This window comes from Apodemus sylvaticus, chromosome 6 (assembly GCF_947179515.1).
Source record: "Apodemus sylvaticus chromosome 6, mApoSyl1.1, whole genome shotgun sequence".
NCBI classification, from domain to species: domain Eukaryota; kingdom Metazoa; phylum Chordata; class Mammalia; order Rodentia; family Muridae; genus Apodemus; species Apodemus sylvaticus.
In genome coordinates, this window is record NC_067477.1 from 34,985,678 (window position 1) to 35,013,636 (window position 27,959).

General features: G+C 39.6%; 1 protein-coding gene across 1 annotated transcript in view; it reads left to right on the forward strand.

Annotated features, from left to right (window-relative positions):
• Sptlc2 (serine palmitoyltransferase long chain base subunit 2) overlaps positions 1-27,959 on the forward strand; it is an 83,654-nt gene that overhangs the window by 21,413 nt on the left and 34,282 nt on the right. Inside the window, exons 3-8 of the mRNA XM_052185324.1 lie at positions 8,059-8,213; positions 10,214-10,362; positions 15,671-15,795; positions 20,763-20,856; positions 25,801-25,906; positions 26,775-26,994. Coding sequence (XP_052041284.1) covers positions 8,059-8,213; positions 10,214-10,362; positions 15,671-15,795; positions 20,763-20,856; positions 25,801-25,906; positions 26,775-26,994 — 849 coding nt within the window. The remainder of the gene's footprint in view (positions 1-8,058; positions 8,214-10,213; positions 10,363-15,670; positions 15,796-20,762; positions 20,857-25,800; positions 25,907-26,774; positions 26,995-27,959) is intronic.

Genomic DNA, 27,959 nt, shown 5'->3' on the forward strand with positions numbered 1-27,959 from the left:
TCATTGCTATGAAGGTGACACCATGACCAAGGCAGTTCTTAGAAAGGACAACATTTAATTGGGGCAGGCTTACAGGTTCTGAGGTTTAGTCCTCCCTTATCACCATGGCGGGAAGCACAGCAGTGTCAGGCAGGCATGGCTCTAGAGGAGCCGAATCATCCTATTCTGAAGGCAAACCGAAGACTATTCCGAGCAGTTAGGAGGAGAGTCTCAAAGCCCACCCTCCTAGTGACACACCTCCTAATAGTGCCATTCCTGGGCCAAATATACTCAAACCATCACACCAAGTTTGGAATTTACTTAACTGCAACATTCTTTCCATTATTTTTTTTTAAATTTTTATTGATTATTTATAATAAATACAAGTACTGCTTATATGGAAATGCTATGGGACAAAGAGTACCAAGTATGGTGACTCTTAAACAGTGGACATGAGAGCAGCACTTTGACAACACAGCAGAAGTCTGTCTGCAGGCTACGTGCTGACTGATGTGTGTGTGTCTGCTGACTACTGGAAGTGCCAGTTTCATGAACTGCCTGTCTGTGTCTTTATCTGTTTCTATTGTATTTTTGTCTTTTTCTTAGTGGCTTTTACAACTAATCTTAATTATTATAGAATATATGTTTAAGTAGATTTTATTTTATTGTTCACATTTGTACATATGTCCCTGTTTGAGAGTGTGTGCTCATGCATGCAGGTGCCTGCAGAGGCCAGAGAGGGTGGTAGATGCCTTGGAGCTGGAGTTAATAGAGGTTGGGAGTCACCTGGCAGCCTCTACTCTGCCTATTAACCTTGATTGATAGTCCAAAAAAGAGAGCCATGTAAGATGTGGCCTTCTGTGTTTGACACCTTTAGTTCAAGGTTCATCTAGCATCATAGCATGTGATAATGCACATGAATATTTGTAACTAGAATATTTGTATTTTCAACCAGTGAAGTCTATTCAAATAATTATCAAACCCCAGAGCACTCCCAAGATTTGAAACACTTCTGGTTCCAAGCATTTTGGCTCAGGGCTTTTGAATCTGCTACTGTTCCATTGTGTGGATGTCCCCACATTTTGTTACTAATTTTGTTTGTTTGTTTATTGGGAACAGTCCTGCTATGAGCATTCTTGTTAAGCATTTGTTTGAATATGCATCTTCAACTCTTTTGGGATATAAGAAAAATGGGACTGCTGGATCGTAGGGGCTGTTTCCGTTCCCACTGCTGGGAGGAGCCAGGGTCCCTTGCTTCTGCTCCTTCATTGTGCACTTCCATCAGCAGGAGGGTAAGGGATGTTTTGTTTTGTTCTCTGAAAATTTGCAGTGTTATTTTACTTTTTGGAAGGATTTATTTTTTATTTGTATTGATGTTTATCTTTGTGTTTGTATGCTTTGTGTGTGGGGCTCAGAGGCCAGAACAGAGTGTCGGATCCCTGGAGCTGGAGCATAAGAATGTCCTTTAGAAGCAATCTATAACTTTTTACATATTCTTATTTTTATTTTTTTAAATAAAGATTCATTTATTTATTTTATGTGTTTGGATCTTTTGCCTGCAGGTTGTGTCTGTGTATTATATACTTGCAGTGCCCTCAGACACCAGAAGAGGGCATTGAAATCTTTGGAACTGCTGTCAGCTGCCAGTGAACGCAGGAATCAATCCCAGGTCCTCTGGAAAGGCAGCCAGCACTCTTAACTCCAGAGCCCCATGTTGTCCTTGCTTTTCTTTCTTTTTTCATTCTTTCCTTTCCTTTCCTTTCCTTTCCTTTCCTTTCCTTTCCTTTCCTTTCCTTTCCTTTCCTTTCCTTTCCTTTCCTTTCCTTTCCTTTCCTTTCTTTTTTTTTTTTTTTTTTAATCTTTTTGGCTCTTTGGGCAGGATTTCTCTGTGTATCAGAGTCTTGGCTGTCTTGGACTTGATTTGTAGACCAGGCTGGGCTTGAACTCACAGAGATCCGTTTGCCTCTGCCTCTCAAGTACTAGGTCTAAAGGTGTGCGCCACCACTCACAGCCTGGTGTTTTGTTTTGTTTTGTTTTTAAAAGAAAAGGTCTCACCCTGTTGCTCTGGCTATCTGGAACTCATTATATAGACCAGGCTGGTCTCAGACTCAGATATCTACCTGCCTCTGCTTGCTTTTATAGAGATTTTTATCTTTTCCATTCTATTTTCTTTACTTATCCAAGATTTAAATAAACCTAATGCCATTTCATGATTCCAGTACAAATTTGTTCTTTAATTGACAGCTGGAGTAGCTTTATGCATTCTCCTTTTATCCCTTGGACTTTGCAGAAAGTCAAGGATAGAACTCTTAAATTTTCTTGATGTGGATATATTTCTGAGCATGTTATCTTCACATCAAAGCAGTGTTATTTGCCTCAAATGCTCAAGTTTGAGAGAAATTTTGTCCTTTGATATATTGAAATTTGTACCCTAGTATGTCCTTTGTTGTGTTAAAAGAAAACTTGAGACAAACAGCTTCAAAGGAAGAACTGTTTATGGAAGGAGGTTCAGTGATTGAAGAGCTTTCAGCTCTGTTGCACCACAAGGAGCCCACGGTGGAGCAAAGCTTTCATCTTATGGCAGGGAAACAGAGGAAGAACTGAGGCCAGGCTCTTACCGGCCCCTTCCAGGCCATTTCCCCGACCCTTCTGTGCAGTGCTACCTGCTTGAGGGCTCCCAGCCTCCCAGTAGTGCTCAGGCGACTCTCGGCCTTCCAGAGACACTTGGGATCCAAACCATAATACCTGACTCTAAAGGAAATGAAAACTGTTGAGCTAGAACTGGCACTGAAGATTTTTCTTAGAATAAGGGTAGCTTACTATCAATGGGGCTACCTTGGAATGCTGCTAGGGTTTCCATTTCAGCCACATCACTTGGTGGTTTGCTGATTGCAAATAAATTATTTATTCTAGCTTGCCCCTATAAAAGACAAGAAACCTAGTATTTTATTTACAAGCTGCAAGCCTAGATTGGGGAGGTTTTGTGCTAGTCTCAGCTGTATTTAAATCATATACCCCTTGTTACTTGCTGTTTGAGTGTCACCAGGCTGCTTCTGCTCCATCAGCCTGTCTTCAGGGTGCATTTCTCCTGCCGCAGGCTCATGATCCTTCTGGCCTCATGGTGGCCTCCTCCTTTCTCTGTGTACTCTTTCCTTCTCCCCTGGTTGGTCTCTTCCAAGACTTCTATCCTTAAGTCTCACCTTCCTCTCTCTACTGCCCAATCACAGGCTCTAGCCTTTTATTAGCCAATCAGGGAATATTGGGGAGCGTTCTTTACAGTATATAGATCATAGTGCCCTAAGACCAGGTTGTAGTCTGGACTGCAGCACAGAACTCAGCTTCTGACTATATAGTGCACAAGACTAACCCCAATAGCTGATAGTAAGTTATTTAAATTTTGTTCCTTATAAGTACCAACAGCTTACTAAATATTTCTCAATTAGAAATTACACAGTATTGATTTGGTAGAAAGTTGCAAAGGAATTAGCCCACTTTACTGTAGGCCACTGTAGTGAAGAGGGAACCAAGTGCTTATAACATTGCAGAGTTCTGGAAGAGGGGTGTCAGGGCCTCTTTGCCTAACTAAGGAAACACCCCAGATAAGGAAACTTCTAGTGCCACAAGGATCATGCTGAGGAATGTGGGATTTAGCTGGTGTTGCCAGTGTGAAGGTCTACTATGGGTTTGCATGAGGTTATCTACACTGATGCAAAAAGAAATACGGTGGTTCTGTCTTCCAAAGTTTATTTGTACTTACTGATTCCATAGCCTGCTCTCAAAAGTGTCTGGAAATTCAAATGGTTTTTGTTTTCTTGTTGATGATGATGGTGGTGGTGGTGGTGGTGGTGGTGGTGGTGGTGGTGGTGGTGGTGGTGGTGGTGTGTTTCTCTGTGTAGACCTGACTGTCCTGGAACTCACTTTGTAGATCAGGCTGGCCTTGAACTCAGAAATCCAGCTGCCTCTGCCTCCCAAGTGCCACCACTGATGAGGAGCAAACGAATCTCTTAACTGATGAGAATGCCAAGCCTAACAGTCTAGCATGTAGTCTGAAGAAGGTACTGATTCTTTCTGTTTGTGCTTATAAGCGGTTTTAGGAAAAACACCCATGAAGAAAGCATCCCCCCCCCCTTTTTTTTTTTTTTTTTACAAATTTTTTATTTTATATGAGTATAGTGTTGCTCTCTTCAGACTCAGCGGAAGAGGTCATCTGATCCCATTACAGATGTTTGCGAGCCACCATGCGGTTGCTGGGAATTGAACTCAGGGTCTCTGGTAGAGCAGCCAGGGCTCTTACCCACTGAGCCATATCACCAGCCCAGAATGCATCCTTAAAAGGCTGCTTGGACTTGTCTTACTGATTAGAATCTCTCCCCATCCCTGAACATACTCAGTCTAACCATTTATCTCCTATGCTTGTGTACCTGTCTGCCATGCTGGGACCTTAGGGAGTGTAGAAATTGTGCTCATTTCCTTATTCCTCATGCCGAGTTAGTGCCTAGAAAGAGCTGCTCTGTAAATGCCTGTTCATTCCACACTGACTAGGTAGGAGGTGGAAGAGGTAGGGAAACAGTGAGAGAACTAGAAATGAGTTGTTTGTTAGAAGAGCGACCTGCTTTGTTCTTTAATAAAGAATTCAACATCATGTTTCAAGTCTACTTTAAATTAAAAAAAATTTAACCAGCTGGGTGGTGGTGCCGCCTGCCTTTAATCCAGCACTTTGGAGGCAGAGGCAGGCGGATTTCTGCGTTCCAGGCGAGACTGGTCTACAGAGTGAGTTCCAGGACAGCCAGGGCTACACAGAGAAACCCTGTCTCGGAAAAACCAAAAAACATTAAAAAAATTTTTTAACATGCTTATGTGTTTACTGGGGGGAGGTGTGCTTACCATGCTTACCATGCACGTGGCGGCCAGAGAACACCGTGCAGCAGTTGGTTCTCTCCTTCCGTGTGATTCTGAGGTTAGCAACAAGTTCTTTTGCCTACTCAGCCATCTTGCTGACCCAACTTTGGTCCTGGATATCAAAGGTACAAGATGTTTCAGGCAATAGACACTTTGGTTGTCTGACTGAGATGTTCAATAGCAATTTCTCTTTTGGGCTAAGCTGCTCATGGATCTGCTCTCAGATCTAACTGCCACCGAAGCTGCCACCAAAGCTGTCACCATAGAACTTAGGTAGGATTCAAGAGAAACTAAAGTTGGCTTGAGTTCCTCTGCTGCCTTTGTGTTCTACTGCTGTTGGGCCCAACATCCCTTGTTGTATCTTCAGTTTCTGTATGCTGATGTCTCCCATCTCAGGGACTTGTGTTCCCTTGCATCTGTAAGGAGATGCTTGACCATGAAGTTCTCTGGGAGAGTGGCAGATGTCACCAGTTGCTGTGTTCAGTTCAGGCTGGAGTGGGAAGGAAGCGCTGCTATGTTCTGCCCAGCAGCTCCTTCTCTCCTGGCCTTTGGCTCTCTGCGCTGGGCTCAGAAGATTGTTTTGTTTTTGTTGTTTTATTCCATGTTTATATGTTTAAAACATTTTTTGTTGCTAATAATAATTTGCCTGTGAGGAAACAGTTCCTTAAGTATTTAAGGTTCTTATTTGAACAAGGATGTGCGGTGTTTAGAAACTTTTAGTGAAACTTTAAAATAACTGGGCAGAGTCAGAAAGGATGCTTCAGATATGCAAGACACACCATCATCTTCCTCATAATAATTCCTTTTAATATTTACCCTTTCTATGGTGCAGAAAATACCGTAAATACTATGTCTCTCTGGGCTGGTGAGATTGCTCAGTGTGGAAGGCACTTGTCATGCAAGCCTGGAGACCTGTGTTGGATCCATTGAATCCACATTAAGGTGTTTGGAGAGAACCCACTCCAAGAAGCTATCTTCTGGCCTCCATAAATCCTGTGACACACACACTCATACATATACATATATGCACATGCATGTATACACATTAATAATAATAATAGAAATAAAATTTAACCAAAGAACCAAGATGATTAATACTGAGGTTTCACTAGAACATGTTAGGAACAGAGGATGTGGCTCAGTTGATAAAGGGCTTACCTACCATTGACAGAGCCCTTAGTTTAGTCCCCACTACCACATTAAACTGGGCATGCTGTAATCTCAGCACTCATGAGGTGGAGACATCAGGATCAGAAGTTCAGGATGTGGCTCAGTTGATAAAGGGCTTACCTACCATTGACAGAGCCCTTAGTTTAGTCCCCACTACCACATTAAACTGGGCATGCTGTAATCTCAGCACTCATGAGGTGGAGACATCAGGATCAGAAGTTCAAGGCTATCCTTGGCTACATGAGACTATGTCTCCAAAACAACAATAAAATGAATTGGTGCTCTTACTTATCAGAGTGAGGGTGGAAGACTCCTTTTTTTTCCACCTTTGAGAATAAATAGAGATAGTAGGATGTAATTTTATGAGAGAGAGCATCTGTTCTTGCTATTCAAAGAACCCTTTCCAGGTCTGCTGAGCTCTCCAAAGAGATGATATCTACAGAGACGCTTATGTTGTAGGCCCTGTGGAGTCCTAGTCAATATTGTTACTTTAGAGTTTTGTTTTTGTTTTTAAGATTTAGTTATTTATTATATGTAAGTACACTGTAGCTGTCTTCAGACACACCAGAAGAGGGCGTTGGATCTCATTACAGATGGTTGTGAGCCACCATGTGGTTGCTGGGATTTGAACTCAGGACCTTTGGAAGAGCAGTCAGTGCTCTTAACTGCTGAGCCATCTCTCTAGCCCCACTTTAGAGTTTTATATAGAGTCTTTTTAGTATGAACAATATGGTTTCAAAATGTGTGTATTTGATAGATTTACTTAACAGTTTAATGTAGCATGACAACAAGCCTGTCATGACTACAGGCTCAGGGTTGTGCCAGTTACCATAAAGCACACTTTACTTTCTGTTTGTTTGCCTCACCTTGGAGAGTCAAGAGTTGAAGTAGATCTCCTGTGGACTGATGACGTGTGCTCCAGGAAGGGTTCATATGGCCCTGGGAGGGGGACTGTGCGTTCATGTTAGCTCTACTGTGACTTAACTGTTTACAAATTAAAGTTTTAGTTCAATCTTAGAGGAAAGGGAGACTAAATCTGTGGGACAGGGAGTCTATTTCCAGAATGACTTTTTTATTTTGAGACAGGGTCTCACAGTGTAGCTCTGGCTGGCCTGTAACTATATAGGACATGGTAGTCTCAGACTCAGAGATCTCCCTGACACAAATGATTATTACTATTTTGTTTTTGTTTATAAATGTTCTTGAGGGCTGGAGAGATGGCTTAAAGGCTTGGTTCACAACCATAAAATAAATGTTCTTGAATTGTGTGTGTGTGTGTGTGTGTGTGTAGGTATATATATGCATGTCAGTGCAGAGGCCTTGGAGTTACAGGGGTTGTCAGCTGCCTGATAATGTGTTCTGGAACTAAACCTGGGTCCTGTGCAAGTGCCCTTATATCCAAGGTGGAAGACTTTTCTAACCTACATTTTAGTGTTTTATTTTTGAATCATTTTTTGGTGTGTAGGGGTGGTATTTGATTTTGATCCTTGTATGCATGCAGAGGATAAAACCCCTAATTTTAGAAGTATTTTTCCTCTTTACAACTGGAATTATAATTGTTTCTGGCATCTTCTCCTACACTATTGGGATGGGGGCATGTGGGAAGGTAGTTTTTTCCAGATTGTTATGGGAGGACAGAATTATATGACTGGAATTTATTTCTGAGTCCAACATCAAGTTAAGTCTGTTAGTTCTGTATTTATATGTTTTAGTTATTGGACATCATAAAATATAGGTCAAACATCTGAGCTAAGCAATCTTTACCTGATAAAAAAGATATCACATAGAATTAATATACCTCTCCAGATGCTGCTTTGATATGTCAGTTAATTAAATAAGATTGATTGACATCATTCCGAAGTACTTCTGAGGTATGTTGCTATGTCAGTTAATTAAATATGATTGATTAATATCTTTTTGAGGTACTCTTAAGGTAAGAAGAGAAAAATTGTAAGACTTGTCTTTCAATACATCAGTTAAATTTATACTGTTTCACTATTTTGTTGGCAGGACTTTGTGTCCTTGTATCAGGATTTTGAAAACTTTTATACAAGGAATCTCTACATGAGAATCAGAGACAACTGGAATCGACCAATCTGTAGTGTGCCTGGAGCCAAGGTGGATATCATGGAGAGACAATCTCATGACTATAACTGGTCATTCAAGTGAGTTGTGTTTGGAAATTATTTCTTATCAACATAGGAATTTGTTTTGAGTATTCTCTCAAAGCAAAAATAGCAGCTGATGATACAATATGATTGGTTTCTGGGCAATACTGTTTAGTACTGTTTCTGGAATATTTTTTGGAGGGAGGGCTGGAGTTTAAAACCTCACATGCTGGGCAAGAGCTGTACAGTGAGCTACACCCACAGGCCCCACCGAGTTTAAAGTCATTTCCTGTTTCATTTGATTCTCTCTTTTGGGTTTTTGAGACAGGCTTTCTCTATATAGCCCTGGCTGTCTTAGAACTCCCTCTGTAGATCAGGCTGGCCTTGAACGCACAATTATCTACCTGCCTCTGCCTCCCAAGTGCTGGGATTAAAGGTGTGTTCCACCACACTTGATGCTCATTTGATTATTTGTTGGACTATAAATCCAATATTCTGGAGAACATAATTCATACTATTTATTTTTTAATTTTAAACAGACTCTTATTATGTCGCCTAAGCTGGCCTCAAATTTGTAATTCCCCTGCCTCATCCTCCTCAGGCATGGAATTATAGGCTCAAGGGCAACTGGTTCAAAAATCTCTTGAATCAACGTGGATCAGGACAAGAAACTTCTCCCTTGTACTATTTTTGGAAAGAAAAATCCAGTGTGTTATTTGAATTGATTGTTAGACATTTTAATTAAGATAAATCATTTAGGGATAAATGGAGATTTTCCTTCCTTCCTTCCTTCCTTCCTTCCTTCCTTCTTTCCTTCCTTCCTTTCTTTCTTTCTTTCTTTCTTAAGATTTATTTATTTATTATATGTAAGTACACTGTAGCTGTCTTCAGACACACCAGAAGAGGACATCGGATCCCATTACAGATGGTTGTGAGCCAACATGAGGTTGCTGGGATTTGAACTCAGGACCTCTGGAAGAGTAGTCAGTGCCTACAATCGCTGAGCCATCTCTCCAGCCCCCGAGCCTTTTCTTTCTTAAAACTAGTACTTTTCATAAATATACTAGTTTAAAATGTTTTATATTCTTAACATTTTACTATTTAGATTATATGAATATTATACAAATATTTTTTGAGAGAAAATAATGTGAATGCATGGTTGTTCCCAGAGACAGCTACCCTTGGTCCTTATACAAATCTCCTAGTTCATAAAGCCATCACTCTGCAGGGGTGCCTATTGATTTCACTTGGTTTTTGTTGTATTCCTTTTGTCAAAGTTGTCCCTTAGGTGTTTTGAGGGACTGTGTGTGTTGTATATCTGTATACTACAGGTAAGTTTTTGATACATATATATGGGGTCATATGTTATAAATTATGTTTTTGTTCTTTTCATTGTAGCATCTTGCCTATGTGTGTTTTTACTACACGTTCATTATTTTGAGTCGCTAATAGTATTCCACAGAAGAGATGTGCCATCCGCAGCCATCTTGTACTGGCCATCCTGTCCCAGATCCTGGCACTTAAACCAGCAGCACTTACTTCTCTGCCTTGGGCTGATGGGGAACCATCGGTCATCTGGACCGTGATGTCCGTGCTAGTCTCTGGGCCTCCAGAGGGCCATGGCAGAAGGACAGTGGCTCTCAAAGGATCCTCGTGTGTATGCCCACACATAGAATTGCCCGGTCAACATATATGTATCATTCAGTTACTAAGTAGTACCAAATTGCCCTCCAGAAAAAATATTGAATGATAGTTTATAAGACTGCTCTAAGACAATGTTGGCTATCATACCTTAAAATTTTTTATCACTGTCAATAAATTAATACCTGTTTTTTAAAAGTAATTTTTATTCTTTGGCAATTTCATACTGTGTGCACAACATACTGGATTTTGTTTTACCCTTTCTTCCCTTGTTACTGGTTGAGTTTGGGCTGCTTTTCTACAGATGGTGTCCACTTTACTTCTGTGTATAATGCTTCCTTTTGTGTTAGCAATGTATATCACACTTAAGAATTAGGCACGATTATACCATTAAGTTTTATACTATTGAAATACAGGTACACAGGGAATATAATTAAAGGTGTAATCAACATGGGTTCCTACAACTATCTTGGATTTGCGAGGAACACTGGATCATGTCAGGAAGCAGCTGCTGAAGTTCTCAAGGAGTATGGAGCAGGAGTGTGCAGCACTCGTCAGGAAATTGGTAAGTGTGAGCTCAGGAGGAGCAGTACGGGTACAGTGCTAGAACAAGAGATACACAAACACTTGACCTTTTACTTTAGGTCAGGTACAGCACACACCTTCTTTATATTTTGAGATGGTTTCCAAAGTGTTACATGTATATAATGTCCATATCAAAGTTTTGTCTTTGTTTCTTTGTGGGATTTAATTAACTTCTGTAAATCTTAGTAGTGCCACTTATTACTTGGGTATTATCAGCTAAAAGCTAATGTGTTTTTATGCTGTCAACTAGGACTGGTAATGATCCGGCAGATATTTTTCAAGGATTAAATAGTTAAATTTGCTAATGCATATGAGGCATATGGAACAGACTAGATATAAACTTCTGCTACAAGTCTATAAAATATGAAGGATTAACAATCTTATGTAAAGAAATACCCCCCCTTTTTTATAAGAATTATTTATTTAATGTTATATGAGCATCCTGCTGCTGATACAACGGAAGAGGGCATCGGATCCCATTACAAATGGTTGTGAGCCACCATGTGGTTGCTGGGAATTGAACTCAGGACCTCTGGAAGAGCAGATAGTGTTCTTAACCACTGAGTATCTCTCCAGCTCAGCACATACATACACACACACACACCCCTATTTTTTTGGTAGAGAACTGCTAAATATTGACATTGTAAGGCAGCTTTTTGATGTTTAAAACTGAGAAAACTGAATCAACCATTCACTAGGGTGGGCAAGGTCTAGAGATTTGGTTGTAGGTACATTAGGGTGGTTTATGTGCAGGTCCCTGACACTGCTGCAGGCAGTGGTGAGTTAATGATTAAAGCCCTGTGAAGCCCTTTTGGCTAGAGTATCAGGAGTTCTGTCACTTCTCCCAGTCACTGCTTTGGGCTTCTTTATTGTATGGTGGTCCCAGCGCATCATTGTCTTACCGAACAGCAGGCCTTCCCTAGAGTAAGCACTGCTTTGCATTTGTCAAAGCTAGTCACTAAGGCAGCCCATGTTCAAGGGCTGTGGGGATGGCTCCCACCTCTCAGTGCAAAGAGAGTACAGGGATTCCATCAAATTCCATCTGGCACAGTAACTCACATGACACACCACATTTAAAATGAAAAAAAGAGAAAGTAAAAAACAGTTATGCACCGTTTCATATCCTCTACTTTATCCATTCATGCTTTTCAGACCATATGTGCACACTACACATCTTCAAAACATCATTATCACTTTTCTTACTTTCTTAGGAGGCTTCTGTAGTTGTTTATGCTTTGATTTGGGGGAGCCAGCTCCTTTTTAAGAGTGGATGCTGTGGGCCAAAACAAAAATACTTCTTCCTTGAAAATATGCAGCTGCAAATTTCAACTAAAAGTCAAATTCTTTTGTTGTTGTTGTTTTGGATTTTTGTTTTTTTCGAAACAGGGTTTCTCTGTGTAGCCCTGGCTGTCCTAGAACTCACTCTGTAGACCAGGCTGGCCTCAAACTCAGAAATCCGCCTGCCTCTGTCTCCCAGAGTGCTGGAATTACAGGCATGTGCCACCACTGCCCGGCTAAAAGTCAATTCTTGAGAGACCTAGAATATGTTAAATGTATTTCTACTTCATTGGTTTCACCTAAATTTTCATTGGTTCTGTTCTGCTATAGACATTGGAAGGCCAGTATGTGCTTTCTTACCTCTGTAAGGATCCTTAGATGTCTGTCTGTCTGTCTGTCTTGTCTTTTCTTTCTTTCCTTACTTCCTTTGTTTCTTTCCTTTTTTGGGAGGGGGGTTGGGGACAGGGTCTCACCATGTACCCCTGGCTATCTTTGAACTCACTGTGGATCAGGCTGGCCTCATACTTACGAGATCTGCCTGTCTCTGCCTCCTCCTTCTGAGTGCTGGTATCAAAGGTGTGCACCACCATGTCTGGCTTGGCTCTATTCATTTCATTTAGCATTGTTCTTAAAGTGTGTAGTTATATGTAATATGGACATTTTTTATCTGAAAGTCCTCTGAGTGTTTTTGAATAGCTCAGTAGAGTACAAAACAAAACAAAACAAAAAACAACAACAACAACAAAAAAACCGGGTTTTTTTTGCAGTGATCTAGAGCATGCTTCCTAGGCACATTATGTATGTTTTGTTTCTTGGGTCCCATGCCAGTTTAGTCCTGGAGGAGCCTCAGTTGGGTCTTTATCCATCTTAAATCTGAGTGTCCCAGGCAAGCTCAAGAGGAGGAGCTTTGAGAGGTGTGTTGTTTGTTTTGTTTCTGGGTACTCCTCACTATTTCTCTGGTGTAACGCAGTCCTGCCTCCCCCTTTAGTTTGAAATATTTGTTTTCAGGGCTGCTTTACTGTTATGTTCTGGTATTTTGGGGGTGGGGTAGAAGAGGTCCCTTCAGGAATTTTGTTTCCCTTGTCCAATTTGTATTCTTTATTCCCTCTATCTTCCTTTCAGTAGCAAACTCCCTCATTGGTAGAACTCATGTCTTCCTGGGTGTGTGTAGATTGAAATTTCATATCCGAAACTGTCTTATCTAATCTCTTACTTGACTATAGTTCTGGTACTGCCACATTTGAGGCTGAAAATATCCTGTGAGGGGGATTCTTGCCTCCTTGTTGTCTGGCACCACACTAGTGGCTGGTCAGGTATGGTGCTGTTCTGGCTCCCAGGTTTTCTGTGGCATTCCTTCTCTTCAGTCTTCTGACCAAGAAGACTTTGTTGTTTAGCAACCCATGCTTAATAATTCCCAAAGTTCCCAAAGGCATCTGAAGAAAGATATGCTTGCTGATGTGGTCCAGCCATGTAGTTCCTCTTCCTGCAGTGATGAAGTCTGCTGTTGTTTTTCTGGGCAATTGTTTTTCATATTCTTCAAAGCTTTACATTTTTTAAATGATATTTTTAGTTAACATGCAACTTCTTCTTACATTTTAATACATTTAATACGTCCATACTTGTATGTTCCTATTTGCTCCCTCTACTACTATCCTTGTCTTCCCTCACTTCCTGCTCCTTCTTCTCCCTAATAGCCCCCATTGTACTTTCATACGATAAGGTTCATATAAATTAAGTTCTGCATATGAGAAAAACGTTTGTCCCTCCCCCTTTTTTAAAGATTTATTTATTTATTTAATGTGAATACACTGTCTCTCTTCAGACACCCCAGAAGAGGGCATCAGATCCCATTACAGATGGTTGTGAGCCACCATGTGGTTGCTGGGATTTGAACTCAGGACCTCTGGAAGAGCAGTCAGTGCTCTTAACCACTGAGCCATCTCTCCAGCCCTTGTTTCCCTTTTTAAAAAAGCTTTTTCCTTTGATTTTTTTCTTTTGAATGTATCAGTCGGATTCCGGTTATACCTTGTTATGACTGTCTCTTCTTCACAAGCATTGCATTCTCATCATCTCCTCTTAAACATTTTCTCAGTTCTTGCTTTTTAAAAACATGTACTAACTCTTGGTATCTCTCTTCTGATTGTCTTCCTTTTCTGTCCTTTCCATTTGTTACATTTGAGATATTGGGTGTGCAGACCTGTCTATAAATTTGCCCTTCCTCACCATTTACAGCCTGGCATTGCACACACATTTCAATATCTAAAGTCCAGGAGTTCAGAATAATGTTCTTTTACTTGTGGAGGTGAGAGAAGGAGAAATTAACTTGATTGCTATAGGGTTTAGAAAGGATGGTGTGTTACTTTGTTTTTCATCTTAAAAGTTTTATTAAGATATAATTTATATTATATAATTTGCCCATTTAAAGAGTATACTTCATACATAGTCTTTTAGGATATTCATAGAGATTCCAACCTTCAATACAGTTTAAATGTTAGAATATTTTCATTTCCTTCTCATAGAGCTGCCTGACCCACTAGCAGTCACTAGTACCTATTGGCGTACTGTCTCTGCCTCTTTTGGATAATATATACATGGAATTATGTGACAGCGTGGCCCTTCACGTCTAGCTTCTTCCTAGCTTTCACTTTGTGTCCACTCACAAGATTATGTATAGCATGTGTTAGTGCTTCCTAGGCTGCTTCAGCATACCATTCTACTCTGTGACTTAAGTAACAGCACAGTGTGTATATACCACATTGTGTTTATCCGTTCATCTATGGTGGACACCTGGTTTATTTCTCCTTTTTGGCTACAAGAACACATTTTAAAATAACGTTTCATTATGTGTCTTGGGTATGTGCTTAGGTGTGGTTTTGCTAGATCACATGGTGATTCTATATTAGCTTTTCAAGCTGCTTTCTAGAACAGCTACACTACTGTATAGTCCCATCAGTAGTAAGAGTTAGTGTTTTTTCGGGAGGTGGGAGGGTAGGAGGTAAGGGATGAGACATGCTTAGGGAGTCTTGCAGCTATATAGACCAGGCTAACCTTGAGCTAGTGATCCTCTGCCACTCCTGGGATTACCGATGTGTTCTGCCATGCCTGGCCTCATATGTTGTATGTATCATGTCTGTAGCCCACACTTAACCCTTGCCTGCCCTGATTGCTGCTGACTCTCACTTTAAGCCTCTCTAGAGTTCATGCACTGAGTGTACGTCTTTCTTATCAAATCATCATCTACTTGGTAAGGACATAGAGCTCTCAAGTTCCCACCTCTGTTGGCTTCCTAGGTTACCATAACAGCAAAAGAGAAACGGGGAGTTGTGGAGGGTAGAAGGATGAGATCAAGGTGTCGGCAGGGCCGTGCACACACTGACAGTTCCAGGTGCTTGCTGGCATCCTCAGTGTTCCCTTGCCTGTGCTCCCATGGCTGTCTCCCCATGTGTCAGACACCGGCATCTGCTGTGACTGTTCTGTGTATGTCTATATCCACAGCATTATTAGCCCAATCCATTGACCTTGTTTTATTTATTAATTTTATAAGGATGTCCCAAAGTGGCTATGTTCGTTTTGTTTTGGAGCTGGAATCCCAACCTGGGCATTACACGTGGGTATCTGCTTTGCCACAGACCTGCTCCTTGCCCTATCACAATATCTCTTTAATGGAATGCAGTCCACCTTTTGCTATTACCCATGTGTATAGTTCTATTTTTTACTAATTATATTAAGGATTACAAAATTTTAGTTTTTGTTCTTCTAGTGTTTGTGGTGTGTGTGTGTGTGTGTGTGTGTGTGTGTGTGTGTGTGTGTTGTGGGTCAAAGGACAACTCTTAGGAGTTGGTTCTCTCCATCTACCATGTTGGTTCCAGGAATTGAACTAAGGTGGTCAGACTTGTCAGCAAGTGCCTTTACCTGCTGATCTGTCTTGCTGGCCCTATTTTCTCTTAATAAAGCAATAATTTTAAAATTGAGACTTTATACTGATTTTATTACTTGACTTCTTCATACAGGAAACCTGGACAAGCATGAAGAACTAGAGAAACTGGTAGCAAGGTTCTTAGGTGTGGAAGCTGCTATGACCTATGGCATGGGATTTGCGACCAATTCAATGAACATACCTGCTCTTGTTGGCAAAGTAAGACAGTGTCATTTGTGGCAGTTCTCTTATAAATATGTTCTTTTGTTTTGATCAGTATTCCCAGTTAGCAGCTATTATTAACACTAGACTAAGCATAGTTTACAAAGATACTCCATCACAGGTTTTTGGGAAGTAGATCCTATAAGCCTGATGTCAGTTGGAGCTTTCCTCTTAGAACCCATGGTTCTTCCTCTTCCTGTACAAATTTGAAGGAATTCTGATGAAAATAAACCCAAACAACTCAAAAGTATGAAAGAAAAGTTTAATCATTCAGAAAGGTAATCATTCTGCCTAAGTAGAAAAATATGGAAGTGCCTTTACCTTGATATTTAGGTAAATTATATCTAAACATAACATATCTTTGTCTGACTATATCTCTGCATATCCATCCTGTAATAGAACTTGTGAGAGTTAAAAAGTAAGGAGTGATACAGTGCTTTGTAAGTGTAGCTGCTTAGACTGTCAGCTTGAAAAGAATCCTTGAGGTGTTTTTTTTCTTTTTTTTTCTTTGTTTTCTTCTTTTTTATCTTAGCATTTACGTTTAGAAATGACATCTTGACAAAAGTAGTGGATTACATCAGACTTGAGTTTTGCTTGTCTGTTGATTATATGGTAAATCTTATGACTCTGAACATGTCACATAATTTTTCTTGTCCTTAAAGTTTCCTTTTAGTGGATTAGTGTAATTCTAATGAAGCTGTAACTGTATGATTTTGTAAGGAACCTGTGAGGCAAGCAGTAAACAAATAGCAGGGCAAGAGAATTAGACCCAAGTGTACTGATACCACCAAAATGTAAATACTTTATTTGTACATTGAAGTAGAAGGCAGACCTTCTCAGATCAGATAAAAGTAGTAAGTTTTATAATAGTAAATGAATGTATTTGAAATATAAAGATACGCACATTAAAAGAAAAGAGACAAAGCGCACTGGCACGCACCCACCGGAAAGCTGAAGCAAGAGGACTTCTCAGGTCCAGAGATTTGAGCAGGGAGCGGGGGAGCAGGGGCTGTGTCAACAAAGATAAAGAATGTCCGGGGATGCAGCTCTGCAACCCAGTGTGTGCTTAGCATGTATGTGGTCCTGGGTTTGATCTCTAGCATTCAAAGTGAAAGAAAATATGAAAAAAATGTAGTGTGTGAACTAATGAAAAAGTATAAGTTACTATATTGATGATATAAGCAGATTTCAGACTAAGGAATATTGTGAAGATGAGGAGTATTAACATTAATCAAAAGAGCTGATTGATCAAGATGTATTAGGGGCCTGATAATAGCTTCAAAGTATAAGAAGCAAAAAAACAAAAAAAAAAAAACAAAAACAAAAAAACCAGATGAAACTCAAAGGAGAATAGAGAGGCAGAACTCTAGTTAGTGCTCTGCTATAGCAGAGTCACCATGGTACAGAAAGTTAGGAAAGCACTCTGAGCTTGCCAGCCTCGCAGGCACCTACCAAACACTTGCCAATAACAGCAGAGTATTCACCAGGATACATTGTTACTTTAATATTTAAATACGTTTTAACTTATTTGGAAATAGTAAATATTATTATAAAATTATGAAATATTATTTAAAAGTATGTTCTTTGACCACAGTGCAGTTTAATCAGAAATCATTCACATAGATTCTGGAAGTTAAAGGGGAAAAAAGGCAAAACAAAAAGTAGTCATTGAAATGTAGCATCACAAATTACAGGCTAAAACTAAGGCAATGTACAGGTAGACATAGAGAACACTGAATGTACTTAGGGTCTTAAGGTTGAGTGTGTGCCTTTTCCCTGAGTTACCTACTTAGTGTATATTAAATGCTTATTTGGTGGGGGGAGCTTTTCTACCTTAAGAAACCATAAGAAGGGGGCTGGAGAGATTGTTCAGTGGTTAGGAGTACTTGCTACTTCAGCTATGATTCCCAGCACTCACATGATATCCCACATCTACCCATAGCCCCAGTTTTAGGTACCTGATAAACTCTTATGATGCCACTGGCAGCAGGCATGCCTGTGGCACACATACCTACCCGTTGTGGGTCAAACTAATTGTAACATTGGGAAGAGAGTGGGCCAAGCCCAACCAAGGAAACAGGGATTATGGAATAGCAATGAATAGCAATGAATAGAGGATCAGTAAATTGTAGGGGAAGGCAGTGGAACTGAAGCTTTTTCTTGGAAAAATGAATAAAATAGCAAAATCTAACTACCTACAACCACCCGGATAAAAAGAGAGGAGGCAAAATTACCAGTAGCAAGAATGGAGAAGAGACCTCTTTGTACTTACAGCATACCTTACTTAAGGATCCTTCTGTGAACTTAAAGGATAAGAAAGGAGTATTAGGTGTGGCCCAGCAGGCCCAGCAGCTCGTACAAGATAGACAAGTTCTTTGAAAGACATAGTATGTGTTTTCTTACATTGGTTACAGTATTCTGCATTTTGGCAACATAAACCTGAAGTTCTGACTCAGATGTTGCATTCTTAGGGTTTTTACCACTAGAAGATTAAATGACCTTACTTTGCATCTTCCTGTATGCTTAAGAACTCTAACAAATCATTGTTTAGAATTAGATTTTTCCTGTATTAACATGAAAAGTACTACTTAAAGATTAATCTTCCAAATTATAGTTGAAATGTTAGTAACTATTATTTTATCTTTTAAGGATGTTAATCCTTAGCAGGGCATGTTGGCGCACGCCTGTAATCCCAGGAGGCAGAGGCAGGCGGATTTCTGAGTTCAAGGCCAGCCTGGTCTACAGAGTGAGTTCCAGGACAGTTAATCCTTTAAATCTGATAATAATACCTTTTTTTTTTTTTTTTTTTTTTTTTAGACAGGGTTTCTTTGTATAACCCTGGAGCTCACTCTGTAGATCAGGCTGGCCTCAAATTCATCCGCCTGCCTCTGCCTCCCTGAGTGCTGGGATTACAGGCGTGCACCACCACCTCCGCCGCCGGGCAATCTATTTCATATGTTATAACAAAATAATGCCTTAACATACTGCTTAAAGCAGATGTACTAAAGATGTCACCTCTTAATATTTCATATTCATTTTATTTTTGAACCAATGATTTAATAAAAACTCATAATAGACTACAAAAAAAAAAAAAAAGCCAACTGATATGTAAAAAACATTGACTAGGGGATCTAACAAACAGCCTTGCAGATTTTGCCTGAAAAATATCTGGAAAGAGAAAGAAATGAAATTATGTCTGTTGGGAGAATGGTTTTAAAGAACACTAGAACCAGGCCCAGTAGTACAGACTCTGATGACTTACAGAAGAGTGAGTCTACCTTTCTTCTTCCAGTATTTTAAATTTAAATTTAAATTATATTACTAATTAAATTACTGATTAAATTTAAATTATATTACTAATAATGTAGATAAACCCTGATCACATGGCTAGGATATTAGGCAAGCTTTTCTACTGTAACTTACTACTGTTCCCTTTGTGATTACCAATTAAAATTGCAGAGAAACTTCAGCATTATGTAAGAAGTATTTTTTTATTAAACTTTCATACACCTAATATGCACAGTTAATTGCTTTTTTTCTTGATTGATTTTTTTTTTCTCATTCCTTCTATATTTAGTTTTGTGGAAGAGTTGTTTCTTCTCCATTTATATCAGTATGGACCCCCAGATATTTCATTATTTATGTAATAATAATCCAACAATAGTAGCTCCTTTAAAAAATTTTACTTATTGGGCTGGAGAGATGGCTCAGTGGTTAAGGGTGCTTGCTGACTGTTCTTCCGGAGGTCCTGAATTCAGTTCCCAGCAACCACATGGTGGCTTATAGCCATCTGTAGTGGGATCTGGTGCCCTCTTCTGGTGTGTCCGAAGAGAGCAGTGTAACCACATGCATACATATACAAATAAATCTTTGCCAAAAAATTACTTATTTATTTAGAGCTAGGGTTTCTTGATAGCTCTTGGTTGCCTAGAACTCACTTTGTAGACCAGGTTGGCCTTGAACTCAGAGATCTGCCTGTCTCTGCCTCACAAGAGCTGGGATTAAAGGCGGGTGCCCATCCCACATGGTTATGAGTACCTTTTATTTTATTTTATTTTTTGCTTAAGTTATTTTTGTTTTGGCCATTGGAATATTGTGAGATGATTTTCACATGGAAATTTACTTATTCATTTATTCGTTTATGGTGGGATCAAGGATACAAGCAGGGTCTTGTACATGCCTGGCAAATGCTCTCTACCACTGATCTTTATACCTTCAGCCCCTGTTGAGGCCATTTTTGAAAGACAAAAACCTGTTTTTGTATTTGGTTTTGTTTTATTTTTTTTTAATTAGGTTGAAGGGTCCCATGAGATATGGAAGAGTAAGAAGTCCGGAAAAGCCAGGCGGTGGTGGCGCATGCCTGTAACCCCAGCACTCTGGGAGGCAGAGGCAGGTGGATTTCTGAGTTCGAGGCCAGCCTGGTCTACAGAGTGAGTTCCAGGACAGCCAGGGCTACACAGAGAAACCCTGTCTAGAAAAACACATATCCAAAAAAAAAAAAAAAAAAAAAAAAACCTAAAAACAAAAACAAAAAAAAGAAGTCGGGTAGAAATAAACCACCAAAAGTATCAGACTTTGCTCTCTTTTTAATCTATGTGGTAAATTGTGTTCAGAGATTTAAGAGGCTAAGTCACAGTCTGCATACTATGTGCTTTGGGGTTTATAGTTTCTTTCCTGAACTCTAGAGATCTAATAGTAAAGGGGAAGCATCATTTCTACAGCTGCCTTTTCTCAAAAATTGATAGATCAAAATTCTCTCTAAGCAAAAATACTAGAACCTTCTAAAGCCTTGCAGATTTTAGCTGTAAGAAAGAACCTGTTGCTATATATCTGTATAATTAAGTTGACAGGGTGACAAAACTATCATATATAGGCTAGGATTCTGTATCTGCTTCTAAAGCATCTTTGAAAGACAGTTATCACTATTTATTAACAGTTTACCTTCCTGTGCTTGTGATTTTCAGGGTTGCCTGATTCTGAGTGACGAGTTGAACCATGCGTCACTGGTTCTAGGAGCCAGACTGTCAGGAGCAACCATTCGAATCTTCAAACACAACAGTGAGTCGGTCTGAGGCTCTGCCTTTGACATTATGTTTGATATTCTTTTGGACAGTGTTAGTGATTGCATATGTTACATTAATAATTGAAAGTATAATGCAGCTAAAGTAAAAGATTTTAGATGTTCTGGTCCAATCTTTTTTTCTTCTTTTTTTAAAGATGTTTTCTTTTATGAAATAAAAGCAGAATATATAACATTTAAAAAGAAAAAAGAAAAACAGGGCTGGAGAGATGGCTTAGTCATTAAGAACACTAACTGTTCTTCCAGAGAAACCAGGTTCAAATCCAGCACCCACATGACAGCTCACTACTATTTTTGACTCCAAGATCTGACAGCCTCAGATATACATGCATACAAAACACCAATGCACATAAAATTTAAAAAAAATATATAACATTTTAAAAAAGCAGAATGTGGTAGCATATCCTGGAACTCACTCTGTAGACCAGGTTGGCCTCGAACTCAGAAATCCGCCTGCCTCTGCCTCCCAAGTGCTGGGATTAAAGGCATGTGCCACCACTGCCCAGCATAGCACATACTTATCATTCTAGTACTTGGGAGGCTGAAGGTAGGGGATTTTTAATTTGAGGTCAGCCTGAGCATGTGCATATGTATCTGTTTATCTGTCTATTGATCTATGAATGAATTGAATATATGAAGGGGATTCCTTTTTGCAATTTATACTTCCTTGTTGACAAGTCTCTTTCCAAATATAATTACTGAATGTGTGTCTTATATGTGTGTGCCTATAATATATCTTGTTATAATACTAGTAGGAGTGAATAAGATTAGTGAAGAGATTTTGATAGTTAAATAAATAAATAAAATACAATAAGTGGGACCAGAAAGATACCTCAGCAGGTAAAGAGCTTGCTACACAAACTGAATGGTATGAGTTTGATCCCTAGAACCCATGTGAGAGAACTGACAACATAAAGTTGTCTTCTACTGTACACTCATCTCATGCTATTAGGAGTCTCCTCCCAGCCCCTGCCCAGTCACATGGGCACACATGCACACACACACACACACACACACACACACCCCGTTAAAAAGTTTGGAGCTGTAAAGATAGCTCAGTGGTTAAAGAGTATGTAAAACTTGAAGAGGATCTGAGTTTGGTTTCCAGCACCATTTAAGGCAGTTCACAACTACATGCGATTCCAAATTTCCAGATCTAGGAGATCTGACACTCTCTTCTGACCCCTACAGATACTTGCTCTCATATGCAGACACACACACACACACACACACACACACACACACACAATTAAAAATAAAAATAAATCTTAAATTTTTTAAAAAAGTTAAAAAAAACACTTGGGGGAGATGGTTCATTCTGTAAGGTATCTGCCACACAAGTGTTAAGACTTGAATTCAGATCCCCAGCACGTATATAAAGAAATATATGTTTTGTGTGTGTGTGTGTGTGTGTGTGTGTGTACACATATATATAGGCTCCTGCCTATAATCTCAGCACAACATCGGAAGACAAAGACGATCCTTGGGACTAGCCAATCTAGATAAATTAGTGAAGTAGAAATGGAGGAGAGACCATAACTCAAAAAATATGGTGGAGTAATATGATTTGAGTATGCTTGGCCCAGGGAGTGTCACTATTTGGAGGTATGGCCTTGTTGGAGGAAGTGTGTCACTGTGGGCATGGGCTTTAAGACCCTCATCCTAGCTGCCTGGAAGTGAGTCTCCTTCTGTTTGCCTTTGGGACAAGATGTAGAACTCTCTGCTCCTCCTGCTCCACACCTGCCTGGACACTGCCACGGTCCCTCTTTGATGATAATGGACTGAGGCTCTGAACCTGTAAGCCTGCTGCAGCTAAATGCTGTCCTTCTAAGAGTTGCCTTGGTCATGGTGTCTGTTCATAGCAATAAAACCCTAACTAAGACAAATATGATTGAGAAAGACACATGACATTAACCCCTGGCCTCTACAAATACACATTGTATGGCTGTGTACCTGCACATGTATATATATATATACGCAAGCATATATACATATACCACATACATACATACATACATACATACATACATACATACATAGACATTCATAAGAAAAATAGAACAGACAAGTGTTGAGGTCCAGTAATGCACAGAAGGTAGGAGAACAGGGCTAGTGTATTCAAGCTAAAACTTGTTTCCTAAGTGAAAATATCTTCTCGCATTGTTACAATAGTTTATTAATTATAAAACACACCTTTAACCCCAGCACTTGGGAGGCAGAGGCAGGCAAATTTCTGAGTTCATGGCCAGCCTGGTCTATAGAGTGAGTTCCAGAATAGCCAGGGTTACACAGAGAAACCCTGTCTTGAAAAAACAAACAAACAAACAAACAAAGAGGGAGAAAGATCGTCCAGCTGTATGTTTAATATCTTCTCTTACCAAAATGTGTATAAGTAGATGAGATTGTAGAATAATACATATTATTATAATAATAATGTTAGATCTGTCCCTCTGGAGGGAAAGATTGGATGGTGATAACTTTGGTGTTTTATCTTCTGTAAAATGTTCTACAGTAAGACTGAGTGTTTTGTTGTATGTGATTGAGATTTTTTTCATTGTTGTTGTGAAACTTTTAGCCATACATACTGTGATCCTCATGTTCATACCTGTTATTCTTTCTCTTCCTTTAGTGATGTGTCCAGATATGCCATAACTCATCAGCTCCTTTGTTTTGGCCTTAAAACCTTTCTGACTTTGCTTACTAGATAGAGCACTACACTCACATGTTTGCACAATCGTCTGATTCCTGTAGAGCAGCCCCAGAGTGCCTAGTGAAAAGGGTATATGGTTTTAATACCTTTCTAGATTGCATCATACATATAACAGACGTGACACTCACTGACTCCTTGTACTCACTGATCAGCATGGCCTGTTAGCTATCATTTTCTAAATCTAATAAAGACACAGTGTTTGGGGGGGTATGCATAAAGCAATTTTTATGCAGCTCCTGTATTTGTAGATATTTCTTTAAGCTAGTATTTCAAGCTGATGTCTTTTTATTGATTTTTAGGGACTTTTTGTATTGTCCTTCTATTTCACTATTTTTTATCTAAATGTCTTGCTATTTTGACTTATCAAGATATCTGACTTTTAGGTTTCTTCATTAAAGAAGGGGCCTGTTCTCTCACATTTTCCTTTGTTTGTTTGTTTGTTTGTTTGTTTGTTTGTTTTTGGTTTTTGGAGATAGGGTTTCTCTATGTAGCCCTGGCTGTCCTGGAACTCACTCTGTAGACCAGGCTGGCCTCGAACTCAGAAATCCGCCTGCCTCTGCCTCCCAGAGTGCTGGGATTACAGGTGTGCACCACCACTGCCCAGCTTCCTTTGGGAGTTTTGTGGCATATTTAAACTCAAATTTTATATGGAGTTTATGGGGTATATGATAAAAGGCAGCTGTAAATTATTTTCCTAAGTAGGTAATCTTCCCAAGCATTCTTGCTATAGATTGATCCCTTTAATAATGTTTGTAGACTTTGTCATTGTTGTTGCTTGCTAGATTTTTGAAATGGAGCTTCATTATGTGGCCCAGGGTAGCCTGGAATTTACCATGTAGCCTACTCTGTCTCTGAATTCACAATGTTTCTTCTGTTTCAGCCTTCTTTCTGTGTGCTAAGATTGTAGTCATACACAGCCACATCTTTCTTTTTCCTATTGTCTTCCTTTTGTCTAAAATGTTGAATCACTATTTACTTTCTACATATAAACATAGAAAACAATAGTGACTGAGCAGAGGCTCTGGGTCAGGCAGGTTACTGCTGTGGTGAGTGCTGCCATCTCTTGCCAGGCTGATTTCTGTCCTGCAAATACTGATAGGTGTAGTACAGTTGTGACCTTGAGTTCACCCTTTTGTGTGTTTTTATTACATTCCCCTTTACTATAAAAATCTGATTGTAAGGACAAAGTTGGCCAGTTTTGGACTCCCACTCCACCCCCCTTCAGTGATAAGCACTGAAGAAGGCAGAGTCAGAGCCTGTAGTATGGTGTTTCCCACTAGCACGACCTTTTAACTCAGGTCTACTTAGTGCTATTTAGATTTTAGGGAGGATTTTTTTTAATGTCATTTAGAACAAATATTTTTTAAGTATAAAGTCTATAGAGATGGGGACAGTGGAGTTCAAAGCATTTAAGAGGAAAAGTTAGGTCCTGATTAATGATAGCACTAATTATGCTGTCTTTCAACCGTGAAGCTGATGGAGTGCATGTGGAACAAACTCAGCTGCCCTAAGTTTAGACCAATGCGTGCTCCACACGGGCGTATTTTTAACCAGTGCAGAGAGAAGGCTGTTTAGTGAGCAGCTACTGAATACATCCTGGGTAAAAGGATAGGTCATGAACTTTGAGAATCTTTTCCTAGCACATACTTGGTGCTCACACCAGTCCGATCTCTTGGATCTGGACTGTGGATGTTTGGGAATCCTGTTTGTGTGCTGGAAATCAAGCCTCCGTCCTCAGCAAGAACAGCCAATGTTCTAACACCCTTAGCAATCTCTGCAAGTTCATGCATATTTGCTTGTTAAGATGCACATGTATTTGGGGTGATTTACTCACTTCTTGCTTGGTCTTTATACAGTTAGTTCTATATGAACCTCTTTTTGTTTCTGGATGAACCACTTGGGTTAGAGATGCAGTTTGATTTTAAAAATGAAGAAAAGCTAATTCAAAGGCAGAGACTATAACATAAAACAGTTGTCATTTTTTATCTAAGCAACTAAAGCAATCAATTTCCAGTCATTTAATCTCAGTGATGACTGTGAACACTTGTCACATTTAGATGTCAACTAAGGTAACAATAATTTGCATATCTTTGCTGCTGTTAATGCCTTCTGCTGTCTGAAACATTCCTGAATAAGAAATGTATATTCACATTTTTTCTAATACTGTTAGGAAAAAGATACTTTGGGACTGAATTCTTTCTTTGTGCTATAGATATGCAAAGCTTGGAGAAGCTTTTAAAAGATGCCATTGTTTATGGTCAGCCTCGGACAAGAAGGCCCTGGAAGAAAATCCTGATCCTCGTAGAAGGCATATATAGGTAATCTTGCTCTACTACTCTTAACCATGGCATAGGCCTGCAGAGTCAGTGACCTATCAGCTCACGGGCTGGCTCGACCAACCAGCCCCTTCTGGAAACTAAGGAGACAGGTGGTGACATGTTATAAATACCTGGAGACAGAGGAGGCTCTGAGCTCGAAGGACTTTATGTGAGGTCATTTTTCTACTGCTTAGGAAAACCTTGCACAGTGGTTGTACTCTTCTCTAGCATAGATGAGGTCCTGGATTCAATCTCTAGTCTCACACAAAACAAACAGCAGAATAAATAAAATTAGTTACTTTCTTCGTTTGTTTTTTGTTTTTGAGATGTGGTCTCATGTATCCCACACTTACCTTGCACCCTGATTCTACCTCTGCCTCTTGGGTGCTAGGATTTACAGGCATATTCCCCCATTCCAGGCTGAATTTTAATTTTCAGATGTTTTTCTTTTGTTAATTTGGACAGTGTACCTTCGTTAGATTGCTGTGATAAAAATGATGACTAAAAGCAACCTAGAGCTACAATACATTGAAGGAAGCCCTGTGCAGGACTCAAGGCATGCATAATGAGCAGAGTCTAATGTTTCTTATAAGTGCAAGCTTTCAGAAGAATCATGGGCTGGGGGTGTGGATAGCTGTAGAGTGCTTTCCTGGCATATTCAAGGCCCCAGCTTTAATCCCTAACCTCACAAAAACAATCTGCTGTAACTATAATTTTTCTGTTATGAACTACATAACCAGAAGTGGAGTTTTTAGGTTTATTTTCCAAAGGCAGTAATCTCAAAACATTAACAATTAAGGTGAACAGTTGCTAATTTTAGGAGTTAAAAGGTCTCTGTTTTGTTTTGTTTTGAACCCTGTTTTGCCAGCATGGAGGGGTCTATTGTTCGCCTACCTGAAGTGATTGCTCTCAAGAAGAAATACAAGGCATACTTGTATCTGGATGAGGCTCACAGTATTGGGGCTCTTGGCCCTTCAGGGCGAGGTGTGGTAGACTACTTTGGCCTGGATCCTGAGGATGTAGATGTTATGATGGGAACATTCACAAAGAGCTTCGGTGCTTCAGGAGGATACATTGGAGGCAAGAAGGTAAAATAGGCCTTTAGACTCTCCAATTAGAGATCAAAAGACTTTTGGGTTTGGAACTGTATATAACAGGTGGGGTCCTGAACCTGGGATATTGGGATCTTGGATATGCTTGTGGGTTGTGTTCTAGTGCTGGTAGACACCCTACCTCAGATGCCTGGAGAGTGACTCTCATGTCTCTCGCTGAGCTAAAGGCTGTTCTGTTCATTGTTTGTTGTTTGCTCATTGAGCTTCTTTCTAAACTACATTCTGGTCTGAGATATAGAATACTCTTTTGTAAAAGAGCACACAGAGGTGCTTCTTGTTTGCTACAGTCTTCTGTTGGCTTTGAGTTATACTCACACTTTGAAAGGGTTGTCACAGGAACCAATGGGAATGGAAAATAGGAATGCACAAACAAGAAGAGGTTTTATTAGCTCTAAGACTCTGTAAAGCATCTATTTTTTAACATTATATATTACTTCTAAGGCAGTTAAGAATCCGTGTACAGTCAACATTTGAATGTGTCTTTGCTTTGTAAGACCCTGGGGAAAGCATTTTTAACTTTTACTAATAGTTTCCTTATTAGTAAAGTAAATATGACTTGTTTGTAATGTGGTAATGGTTTAAAATGATGTGTGCCTGTGCTACAATGCAGATGCATTTTGCACACAGTGAAGTGAATCACAAAAGGTCATGTCATTTGATGGATTTCTTTTTCTTATGTTTTATCTAGAATAGGTGTGGAAACAGAATGTAGATTTAGTAGTTCCCAGATGTTAAGGAGATGGGGAAATGGAAAGCAACTGCTAATGGGTACAATGTTTCCTTGTAGGGTGAAGAAATGTTCTAAAATTGGTAAGGGTCACACAGCTCTGACTATGCCAAAAATCCATTGAATTGTACACTTTACAAAGGTGACTATGGTGGAATATGGCTTATACTTCTATAAAGCTATTACCTAAAAAAATTAAAAAAAAAAAAAGACT